At 39.0% G+C, this 12,767-nt stretch overlaps 2 protein-coding genes across 2 annotated transcripts in view; one reads left to right on the top strand and one right to left on the bottom strand.

Moving 5' to 3' along the window:
* The window catches only part of LOC101898949 (probable nuclear hormone receptor HR38), a 209,554-nt gene that overhangs the window by 60,629 nt on the left and 136,158 nt on the right, over positions 1–12,767 (bottom strand). The gene's annotated exons all lie outside the window — the stretch shown is intronic.
* On the top strand, positions 2,187–11,541 carry LOC131803363 (uncharacterized). Its single transcript, XM_059124544.1, has 2 exons — positions 2,187–2,737; positions 9,756–11,541. The coding sequence occupies exon 2, from the start codon at positions 9,759–9,761 to the stop codon at positions 10,893–10,895; it is 1,137 nt and encodes a 378-aa protein (XP_058980527.1). The 5' UTR covers positions 2,187–2,737; positions 9,756–9,758; the 3' UTR covers positions 10,896–11,541.

Below are 12,767 nucleotides of genomic sequence, written 5' to 3'. Positions count from 1 at the left end.
GTGGCAATGAAAAATTCTATCTAATTTATTTCAATTGACCTCTAAGTTCTGCTTACCGCATGTTCTTATCTTCTTAAAAATTGGTCTGTATTGAAATAGATCCTTGCTTAACATAATTCTCTCTCTCTCCCACACAAGGTAGTCCCAGTATTCCCGTTTCATCATTAAAATATGTCAGGGCTTCTTGAGAACACATTTCGAAATTTCTATTCCTCTGTATCATATTCCCATCCCACCTCCAACATACGTTCCCAATTTACTTGTTTATTGGCTCTATTACGGCGATAAAAACATCAATTTAGTGCAATCATAATTTCTAAATTACCTTCCTTGAGTCTCTCGGAAAGCAGAAGACAATCACTTTATTATCTGCTGATAAGCATCTTTGTCATGATCCTCGAAAAATAAGTTTGTCGCCGCTGTTATAAAGCAAATCGACAACTAACGAACCCACCAACGAACGAGCGAACCAACCTGTGAAATGGATATGTCTTGAGTACACTCACTGGTGGGTATGGTGTGAACCACGAACACGAGCATCATCTGCCTAGTAATGATGCTATCATACACATATATGTATGTATGACGTGCATGTATGTGGATCATGTTCCATTAGGGTTTGTTAAAATATCAGCAATGTTTCGAGGAGTCTAAGCGGTTTGTATGGCCTGGAGTTAATTTGCCCCATGTAAGCTAGCCCAGTTCCTTTAATCTCAAAGATGCCCCATAATCACATGCTAACTCAAGCCTAAAGTGAGCAAATGCCTATGATGAGACCCATTGATTATGGCTAAGTGCAACAGCTAGCTTTGCAGCTATTGTTTTTGTGTCTTTTGCTCGCAGAGCTGTTATTCCGACCAAATTTAATCGTGGAGTTCACAGAACGCACCCATAAGGCCAGCAATGTTTTGTTTTATGTTGCTGTTATTTTTGCCAACTACTCCATCTTCGGCATTGGGTTGGTGGTCTGAGGAGAGGTTCTCCAAAGGTTTGGTGTTTGGCTGCAAGGCAGTTTTTTTGTTATCTTTTGGTTGTTGTTGTTGCTGTCTCTATTGCTATTGTTGTTGGCCATATACTTATTCATGGGATGACTGTCAATTTGAGTGTGTCTTTTTGTCGTTTATTTGAAACGAAACGATGAAGTGTCTGATCGAACTATTAACTCTCAGAGTTTTTTTTTGATTTTGCTTTCAAAGGGGGTTTTGAGTTTAGGAATTGAGGTTTGCACTGCTTCATCTTCTATTTTTGTTAGTAAATTCGGCTTAGGTATGTATGTGTTTGTATGCGAGTGTGCTATTGCCTGGAATTGCATTACTGTGAGATATTTGCCCATTTTTTGTTCGGAGTTTTTTGTTTTCAATTTTTAGGGTGTAAATTTAATTTCGATGAATTTTCAGATTTTTGCATGGCCTGTCAACATGTTTTCGTTTAATTTTGGAACGATGGCAATGACAACTAACAATGGAAAGGCAGGAGTATGCTTTTTTGTGGCTGCTTTATGATTAAAGATTACATGGCACATACAGGGTGAGCTTAAAAAATGCAATCAACTTCAGACTGTTGTCATTTCTAAGCCCCATCGCCCGACAGCTGTTGAAAGTATTCCAGTGACAGCTCATTATATTGTTTATAAGCGTACAAAAGGATTTTGGTGAGAATTTTCCAGAAGAAAAGTTATTCGTAATGGAATTCAAGCGTGATAGTGTGATTCTCTTTTATTTGGTTGGAAAACCACAAGGCTATCGTTAGAGCACTCCAGCATTTAAATGTGAATAAATCTTTTGTGTCTCGTACCATCGTTCGTTACCGGGATACTGGTAGCGTAGCCCCGACGTCAAGGAAGTGGACGAAAGAAAACAGCAAAATCAGCAGAAATGGTGCGAAAAGTAAAGAAGCGACTTGATCCAAACCCGCGTCGCAATTGCCGACAAAATGGCTCGTGAGCTGAACATATCGCAATATTCCATTCGGCAATATTGAAAAATGAGCTCCGGATAAAGCCATTGAAATTCAGAAAAGTGCAAGAACTTACACCGCAACAGAAAGAAAAGAGACTAAAAAGAGCTAAAGAGTTGCTTCACTTGTCCGAAAGTGGAGAACTACCGAATTTGGTTTTCTCCAATGAGAAAACATTCCAGCAGTTGTCCAGCAGTTTGTAAAGAAACAAAATGATCGTGTGAATAGTTTCAAAGTAATTATCATTCATTTGATTTGAATTTTCCCCACGGGTCCTTTTTTGTCCCTTCGTTACATTTTGTCCACTACTCATTTATACGTCTTTGTTTACTTCGTAGACAAAGACAAATGTAGTTACAAAATGTAACGAGTAGCTTTTTAAACCCCGCTTTGCGACATCTTAGCTTTTTTAATTCGCTAAAAAGACTCGCTCATTGGTTCACGACCAAAAAGCATCAGAAATCCCTACATCCTGTAAAAAAGGTAATTTTAATTGTTTTACGAACAATTATCAATAAAATATCAGTCCACGACTGCATTGAAATAAAAATTCTAATCCTTGTGTTTTATTTATCTCTTTTCTTTCATTTTGCAACGCAAACATTGGTCCAATCGAGCCGGATTATTTTCAACGAAAACTAACCCGTCTCTTTTTCCCTTTTACAAAGGCAATCATCAACATCGACTTCGTCGAGGACAACAACAACCAAACACAAAAGATCAACGATCACCAACATTTATTGTATTTATTTATCGAAATAAATTAATATCAGCAACACAGGTATGTACACATCTTTATTTATTTTACAAATAAATAGTGACATACCGTGATTCTCGTATTGTGATAAATAATAATAAAAAAAAAAACCGTCGGTCGTTTTGCAGCGCGTCCGTCCGTCCATTTGCCGTCGGTAAATTTCATTTTAAAAACAATATTTTGTGTCAAATCGGTCACTGTAAATTTTTGTTTACAACAAAAAAATATACACACACAATCACAGTTTTTTTTTAATTCATTTTAATTTCATTTTATCGCGTTTTCGCGCATTTCTTTTATTTTTTCCTTTTTTTGATCATTTTGGTGTTTTGTTTTTCATTTATTTCTTCTTCTTTCTTCAAAACACCAAAATCATCACAACAACAATTACCATATGAGAGAGTAATTGTCATCTCTGCTGATTGTTGCCACCTTGTGACATATTTGACACTTACATTTAAGTACCATATGATCGAATTTATTAGGGGTGTTCACACTACCTAATATTATACAACATATCGATCAAAATATTTTAGTGCCATTTTCGGATATTTTTTGTGTTGAATCCTACGGATATCAACAAAAATTAAATTTTATTTGTGTTTTCGACACTGTGCACCCTATATCCGGTCTTATTTATTAAAATATTATTATTTTCATATAAATATAATATAACATATTATATATTAAATCAAAAATTATTTAATTTTTTATAAAACATTTTTTGATTAACTTTTTTTGTTGTTGTCCGCTACCGATTGAAAACGTGCATCTTACAGTCCGTGCACCCTACAGTCGGTTTTATTGACATTTTTAATATTTTTTCGAATTTTTGATTTTTTATTAAAAATTTTTGATATTTTTTCGTTGGCAATTGTTATCTTCGATACTTTGTCATAGTTTTCGTGTATTCTACGATACACTGAAAACAATTTACAAAATTTGGAATACACTGAAAGAAATTTTGAGTTAATATTTATTTTTTTTTTCTTAAATTTTCTACATTTTTGTGGTTTAATCACGTTAAACCTCAATATTTTTGCTGTATCTACGATACTTCATTACGATTAGTCAACGACTAATTATAAAATCAGTGTATTTTTAATAAAACACATTAATTTTCTTGAAGCATCACGTGCTTTAAAGTACATTTTATTAATATTTTTGTGAAAAACGTTAACTTTTTGGATTTTCACAAAAAATATTCGACATTACGTGTCAATTTCTAGAAATTAAAGCATTTCGTGCAAGTCTTTCTAGATTTTTATATTTTTGCTAAATATTTCTATATCTTTTTTAAAGATTTTCATTATAAGAATTGTTTTTCAAACAATTTTTTGAGAATTCTTGGTGTTTTTGCTACTTTTTCTGCAGTTTTCTTAAACAAAATACAGTTTTCTACGAAAACTTTAGACATTTTTCTAACTTTTTTTCTGAATTACGTTCATTTATTTAAAATAAAATGCCACTCACACCTCTAGATTTGTTCATCCGAGCTACTGATGCTTTGGTTAAATTTGATGCCAACTTCAGTTCCCAACGGGACGACGAGCTCGATGTCTATATTTTAGAATTACAGGGAGCTGAGGTCAGAACGTTATGGGAAAAGGTGAAAACCGTTTTCGACAAGTGTCTTAATTATTTTGCTGAAGAAGACAGTTCAGGTGAGGACATCACTGCCGCTGACACAAAATACGATGTCGCATTTAGATGTTATCTAAAAGTATTGGCTTCCATAAACAGGAAGTTAGATGAACTTCGGGCTCCGCCTAAGTCATCAATGGCGACATCTTCTCCTCAGGTTAGCGTAGGTAATAGGTCAATCAATCAGCCTACTCCTCGTTCCGAGGATAGAGCTTCGAATTTGGAGGCTTCGCCTCATTCGCCCATATCGTATAACTCATCACTCACATCCTGTGGTGGTGATAATTCTGGTCATAGGTTAAATTTACCACCCTGTGACATAGAAATATTTAATGGCGACTTTCTTTCTTGGCCTACGTTTAGGGACTTATTCTCGGCAGTGTACATTAACAATACTGGCATAAGTGACATTGAACGTTTATGTCATTTAAACAATAAGACCAGTGGCGACGCCCATGACATAGTGGCTAAGTTTTCACTTACCCACAAAAACTTTGGTCTTGCGTGGAAAGCTCTAAAACAAACGTACGACAATCCACGTATATTGGTGAACCACCAACTTAAACTTTTATTTGACCTGCCAGTATTAGACAGTGAGACAAGTTTAGGTCTAAAGAAATTACAAAGAGGCATAAATGGGTGCATTTCGGCCATGTTAAATTATGATGTGCCAACTGAAGGCTGGGACCCTATTCTAGTGTTCATATGTCTTCAACGGCTCCCCAAAAATAGTGTCACACTTTGGGAACAAAGTATTAAAGATAAGTCCGCCTTGTCTTCCTGGGAAGATTTGGATAAGTTTCTTACAGAACGTATCCAAACTCTCACCTGCCTTCGTGACATTCGAGGTATTGATAACGTCAAACCTCAAAGTAGTAAAAAAGTTCGTTCACATTTCACGAATGCTGGCACGAACCGATCCCCTACTTTCACACCTCGTAATTCTCCTTCGACATCTAGGCCATCCCGAGCATCCTCCAATAAAACATGCATTTTATGTCCACGACAAATGCATCATATCAGAGCATGCCAAAAATTTCTAAAACTTTCAGTTCCTGAAAGAATTAACACCATTAGGCGACATAATTGTTGTTTAAATTGTCTGTCCCCTAAACATTTAGTCAACCACTGCAGTAGTCCATACAATTGTAGTAAATGTAATAAAAGACATCACACTCTATTACATAGAGATAATTCCACGTCTTCGACTGCAGCAACTTCTGAAGTTAGGAACGTAGCTTCTTCTGATCAACCCTCCACTTCTTCCGGTCTAACTTCCAGCTCTGCTAATAGACAGGTATTTCATACCGCTCAAAGTCGAAATGTTCTATTAGGCACGGCAATGGTGAACATCGTTCACCAGGGTACCACGTACCCTGCCAGAGCATTAATTGACCCTGCTTCAGAAGCTTCTTTTATTACAGATCGCTTACAGCACATACTAGGCATCGCCTCCACTACTACTGTTGCTACCATTTCTGGTATTAATCAGGCAGTTTCGACTACGTCGCGCAAGTTGTGTTCAATTTGTATAAGTTCTCCATTGGATGCTTCGCTTTCAATGGAAACTACTGCACTGATTTTACCTTCCATCTCTGGCAATCTGCCTTCTTTTTCTGTCAATAGCGACTTCGTTTCTCGTTTGCCAAATCTACGTTTGGCTGATCCAAATTTGTTCAACAGTCGCCCTGTTGACCTTTTGCTGGGAGCAGATCTTTATTCGAAGATTCTGCTACAGGGAATTCATACTAATATATTTGGCTCCCTAATAGCACAAAATACGGTCTTTGGTTGGATCCTTACTGGTTCTATTCCCCCTCAACATTTATCAGTTTTTTCAGTTAAAGTCAGTCTATCAGACGAAGAAAACCTTAACAAGGTTCTTCTTCGTTTTGGGAACTGGAGGAAGTTCCTAAACGTCCAATTTTGTCGCCCTCCGACCAGTTTTGTGAGGCAAATTATAAACGTACCACACGTCGGGATTCAGAGGGCAGGTACGTGGTCAGCCTTCCCTTCAAGACCGAGTTAGTTGGACAGGAAAACTTAGGATTTTCCCGTAATAATTGTTTACGACAATTTCTTCGAAATGAGGCATCTCTTCTTCGAAAGCCACAAATCAAAGCAGTCTACGACCAAGTGGTTAATGAATATTTAGATTTGGACCATATGAGGCCGGTAGTTGCCGCGTCAACAAACTCTACGGTTTGTTACCTCCCCCACCATCCAGTAATAAATCCCGACAAACAGACTACCAAGCTTCGAGTGGTTTTCAACGCCTCGAATAAAACCTCCAATGGGAAAAGTCTTAATGATATTTTACATGTGGGTCCCACTCTGCAATTAGACTTAGTATTTCTTATTCTGAGGTGGAGATTATTTAAATTTGTTTATAACTGCGACATCACACAGATGTACCGCCAAATACGTGTCGATCCGGCACATACTCCCCTACAGAGAATACTTTTCCGGGATTCTCCTCAAAAACCTGTTCAGGATTTTGAGTTGCAGACGGTGACATTCGGCGTAAACTGCGCCCCCTATTTAGCCATACGGACGCTTTTACAGTTAGCTGACGATACTGACGATGAATATCCTCTCGCTGCACACATACTACGTAGGTGCATGTACGTCGACGACGTGCTAACAGGATATCATGACTTGCGTACAGCTTTAAATTCTCGCGATCAATTAAGATCTGCTCTTTCGTCCGCCAAATTTGAGTTGAGGAAGTGGACATCAAATGACCGTGCTATTTTGCAAAATCTTCCTACGGAAGATTTAATAGACGCCAAAGTTCTTTCTTTTGTGGAAGCTAGCAGTTCCAAGCCGTTAGGTATACGTTGGAATGCTCAGCTTGATTTGTTTTTCTTTAGTGTGAATGCTCTCCCCACCAAAGCTCACTATACAAAACGAGAAACATTGTCCACTATTGCCAAACTATTCGATCCTTTAGGTTGGTTAGGCCCCGTAATTGTGACAGCTAAAATTGTTATGCAGAAAATCTGGACAGATAAAATCGGCTGGGATGACGCACTTCTGTCTACGACAGAACGTGATTGGCAAAATTTTGTGGATTGCTACCAGGATGTGAATTCCATTCAAGTTCCTCGGTGGGTCCATTATACGCCAAGTTGTTCCGCCGAACTTCATGTCTTTTCTGATGCCTCAGAAAAGGCATACGCGGGGGTGATATATATTCGGATTATAACGCCGAATAAAGACATTTATACTCACCTCCTGACCTGCAAAACTAAGGTAGCCCCCCTAAAGACAATTTCCTTACCACGGTTGGAACTTTGCGGAGCCGTTTTGGCCTCCAAATTATTAAAAAATATTATAGATGAAATTGACATTTCATTTCAAAAAATTTACTGTTGGACTGATTCTACGATCGTCCTCTCCTGGCTCAACAAAAGTCCATCTACGTGGACGACATTTGTTGCCAACCGTGTTAGCAAAATTCAGGAGATAACAGACGTAGGTAATTGGCATCACGTGCGCTCTGAAGATAATCCCGCTGATTTAGGCAGCCGGGGGGTTTCGCCTTCCGAGCTCGCCTCCTCTAATCTTTGGTGGAATGGACCACATTGGCTACGCCAAAATAGTTATCATTGGGATTTATCCAGTTTTCCTCAGCTTGACACCGAAATTGAAAAGCGTGCTGTCAAGACTCATGCCTCTTTCTTCAATAATTATTGTGACCCCTTAGAAGATTTCTCTTCGTTAGATAGGGCTCTTCGAGTCCTCTCGTATGTTTTTAGATTTTTCCATCGGACTCATCCTGCTCATAGAGGTCGACACATTTACAATGAGAAGGCCCTTACTAGTTCAGAGATAAAAGCGGTTAGATTACGTCTGGCTGTTTTATCTCAAAAAGTCCACTTTGCAGATGAGTACCAGTCTTTGTCAGATAAGGTTCCCTTAAATGCAAAGAGTTCTCTTTTACCCTTAAATCCATTTCTGGATGAATTCGGGGTAATTAGGCTTAATGGACGCTTGTCGCAATCACCTACTCTGTCTTACACAGAAAGGCATCCCATTATTCTGCCTCGCCAAAGTCGTTTCACGCACTTACTACTTCAATTCATACATGTTATTTCCATCCACGGTGGAAATCAACTGATGTTACGCATCATTAGAATTGAATATTGGGTCCCACGACTCACATCACTAATTAAAACAACTATAACTAAATGTAAAACATGTTTCTTGGACAAAAAACGGTCTTGCTCTCAGATAATGGCTGCCCTTCCTCCGGAAAGAACAGTATTATCTAGACCCTTCACCACTACTGGTGTTGATTTCGCAGGTCCCTTCGACCTTAAATCGTTTACAGGCCGCTTTTCTAAAATCACCAAAGGTTACGTCTGTGTTTTTGTTTGTTTTTCTACGAAAGCAATACATCTTGAGGCTACTTCTGATTTGTCTACGACAACATTTTTAGCGGCCTTTCATCGCTTTATCTCCAGACGCGGTTGTCCAAAAACAATTTTTTCTGATAACGGCACCAACTTCGTTGGAGCTTCTAGGGAAATAGAAAATAATTTTAAAACAGTTCTCCGTGAAAGTCGTACTAACTTGTGTTCCACATTGCAGTATCAGGAACTTTCATGGCAATTTATTCCCGCTGGCGCCCCCCATATGGGTGGTCTATGGGAGGCCGCCGTAAAAAGTTTTAAATTACATTTTCGAAAGCAAGCTAAGAACTTCAAATTTACGTTTGAAGAGCTTTCTACGATTCTTTCCAGAATCGAAGCTTGTTTAAATTCACGTCCTTTATGTCCCATAAATGACAACCCCCAAGATATAGTAGCACTGACACCAGGGCATTTTCTCATTGGAGCCCCAATCCTTGCTCCTCCGGAGCCAGTAATTGAAGAGTCGCCCTTACATCTTGTAAATCGGTTTCGGAAACTGAAAGCATTTACTCAGCAACTCTGCTTACGGTGGAAAGATGAGTATTTGAAAAGTTTACACAAAAGATATAAATGGAAGTTTCCGCAACGCGATCTACAGAAGGGTGATTTAGTCGTGGTTCGGCATGAAAATCTTCCTCCCACTTCGTGGAAATTAGGACGGATTATAGCGGTGCACCCGGGTTCTGATGGTCGAGTACGAGTCGCAGATATCCATACGGAAAATGGCACTATCCGACGGCCAATTGTAAAATTAATTGCGCTACCATAATTGTCATAGTCCATGTTTTTCGATTCGTATTTGTACCCTCATTATTTTTTCGCGAGAGGAAAAAATTTTTAATTGATGGCCGCGAACGCGTCGCGAATTCTTGGGCCATGACAATTTAAAACGACCTACGGTTTTTGATGGTCATCCTGGCCAATAATTTCAATAATTCACTCCTCATCGTTGTATTGTTGCATCCTCTCTATTTTCACAGAAGATGGAAAATTTAGGAAAGATGGCTGCAACTCTCCCCGATTATGAGGACGACGTCCCCATGTCCGATGAGGAAAGGGAGCTCGATGCCATGATTACCCCCATCTCCGATGAACCGATGGTAACTGGGCCCCCTGAAGCTGTTCCTCCCTCGGAGGAAAATTTAAAATCTGAAAATCCGTCTACGACGGTCCCTGAAGCTCCTTCAGGAGACACTGTGGTCACGCCACCTTCTTCGGCCCCCTGCCGAAGCAACCAGGGTTCGAGTACGGCATGCGTTCTTTGCGACGGTAAGCATCACTTACGTGATTGCAAAGAGTTTCGCGTGATGCGCATTGAGAGAAGGCTTCGAACAGTCGCACTTCACAGATGCTGCGGCAATTGTTTGGCGTCAACGCATTCTCTACGAGATTGCACCAGTCGGCGTTGTTGCACTGTTTGCAACAAGCAACATCATACGTTGCTCCATCAGCCTTCTCTCCAAGATAAAACGCCAGTGCGCTCATCCCTTCAAAATCACCCCAACAACTCGAAACCGTCCAAAAAACTACGCAAGCGTAGATCTTCGAAACGTCCGTCCGCTAATATTTCCCAGCTTCCAATTCTTGGTCCCGGCATCGCTCCCCGACATAATGCGGCACATTTGGTGGCACCCCGGCCTGTATCCGCCATCCAGTCTGTAGCTACGCTTGGGCCTACGATGGTGGTACAGGTCATTATGGCCAACAACCGGATACCTGTCAGGGCACTTCTAGACCCATGTGCAGGTCACAGTTTGATCTGTCGGTCTTTGGCCGACTGTCTTGGACTGTGTCCTGTAATTGTGGGTCCAGAAAGATTCTGCCAGTTGTCCGTCGCCTCTTCGTACGACGGTACGCAACGCATTTCTTTGTCGGCGCGAGTGATAAATCTGGCGCACCTCATATCTCCTTCGGAGTCTGTGTCCGAGGGCCTAAAAGACCATTATGCTGGCCTGCAACTTGCCGATCCTCGGTTCTACGAAACAGCCGCAGTCAGTTTGGTTTTAGGCCCAGAAGTCTACCATAAGGTAATGAAGCCTCAGACCTATTCTAGCCCTGGTTTCCCATGGGCCCAGCTCACCATTTTTGGCTGGGTAATTTCGGGCCCATGTAATATCTAAAACCCTGTGAGGGGCAATCTTCAATTGCCTCTGGCTCTACGAGCCCTCGTCACAAGACTCTACGAGTCATTTGTTATAAAAAAAAACAAGTTTATAGATCTGGTCTCTACGAGCCAATTACGATCTCTGCTCTACGAGCAAAAACTTGTATCATTGTAAAATGTTTTTTGAAAAAAAGTAAAAAAAAAAAAATAAATAAATAATAAATAAAAATAAGAAAAATTCAACAACAAAAAATGTACACTTATATACCTTTTTTTTATAATTTTGCAACAGCAGGATGTTGCAACGCGGGCGGCAATGAATAGTTTCAAAGTAATTATCATTCATTTGATTTGAATTTTCCCCACGGGTCCTTTTTTGTCCCTTCGTTACATTTTGTCCACTACTCATTTATACGTCTTTGTTTACTTCGTAGACAAAGACAAATGTAGTTACAAAATGTAACGAGTAGCTTTTTAAACCCCGCTTTGCGACATCTTAGCTTTTTTAATTCGCTAAAAAGACTCGCTCATTGGTTCACGACCAAAAAGCATCAGAAATCCCTACATCCTGTAAAAAAGGTAATTTTAATTGTTTTACGAACAATTATCAATAAAATATCAGTCCACGACTGCATTGAAATAAAAATTCTAATCCTTGTGTTTTATTTATCTCTTTTCTTTCATTTTGCAACGCAAACAATACCTGTAACTCAAAATAGCTTCCAAAAACATATTTTATGAAATTTTGCATATCCAAATCGAAAAGTTGATGGCCTATTGCGAAAGAATTTTGAAAATCTTTAAAAATTGATTTAAAATAAAATTCTGTTAAAATTGAGACAAAGTCTATAATGCAAAATAAAACAACATATAATTAGGCAAACATCGAAATAAGTAAAAATAAATACAATTTAAATCTACACCACAACCCAAACCATCGCTCATCGCCGAATCCAACGAGAAAGACGCCACAGTCCGGCATGTCTTGAAATTTCGCAAGTTACATATTTCACGTTGAACCCAGACCAAAAGACGGACGACGACATCACAATTGCATTACGTATCTCTTAGAAAGAAATTACTGGACAATTCCTGCAGGAAATATAAACAGACAACCTTTATACTTGGCCGAGAAGTAGTCCTGATTTATACTAGACGAGTTAACTAGCGTGAATTTTTATCGCGCTCTTTTGAACTTGCCAAATTTTCTTATTCATCATAAAATCGCCCCTGAACTAATATATTCTGTTTTAATGCTTAATTTAGTATTCGAAAGAGTATTTGGAAGCGCGAAGCTTAAAAAATCATGAACCAATTTCACATATTTTGGTGGAGGCAGATATTGTCGGTGGAGGCACCATTCCATGGAGGTTATATTAACCTTGTCATTCCGCGTGTAACTAATCGAAATACTCATGATAGACCCTATAAAGTATATATATTCTGGATCAGCGTAAAATTCTAAGTCTATCGAGCGATCCGTCTGTCTATTGTAATCATGCTATCTTTTAAACGAATTGAGAAAAAGGGTAACGTGTGTATTTTGCCAGAAGGCAGGTTAAATTTGAAAATTGGCCATATCGATCCACGTTTCCGTATATAACGTTACCTCCCGATATTCGGTATTTTCATGATATTAGCGACATTATTCTCCAGAAGTTTTACAATTTTCTTATTTGAAGTTCGTAATGGGTACTACAGACTATGACATAAAATTTCGCACGTCTTCGCATAGACCCATATAATGATACCTCCCAATATTCGATATTTTAATGATTTTACCGAGATTATCCATCGGAATTGTATCAAGATTCGTTTTTTGAAGTTCCCAAAAGGGTACTTCCATTTGTGACAGAAATTTGTCTATGCAGGTCCACGTATTCGTATA

This window comes from Musca domestica, unplaced genomic scaffold, assembly GCF_030504385.1.
Source record: "Musca domestica strain aabys unplaced genomic scaffold, Musca_domestica.polishedcontigs.V.1.1 3, whole genome shotgun sequence".
Classification (NCBI taxonomy): Eukaryota; Metazoa; Arthropoda; class Insecta; order Diptera; family Muscidae; genus Musca; species Musca domestica.
This window is presented reverse-complemented; position numbering and strand designations above follow the sequence as displayed.

Coding starts and splice junctions, on each gene's coding strand:
- LOC131803363 (XM_059124544.1), top strand. CDS start 9,759: ATGGAAAATTTAGGAAAGATGGCTGCAACTCTCCCCGATTATGAGGAC.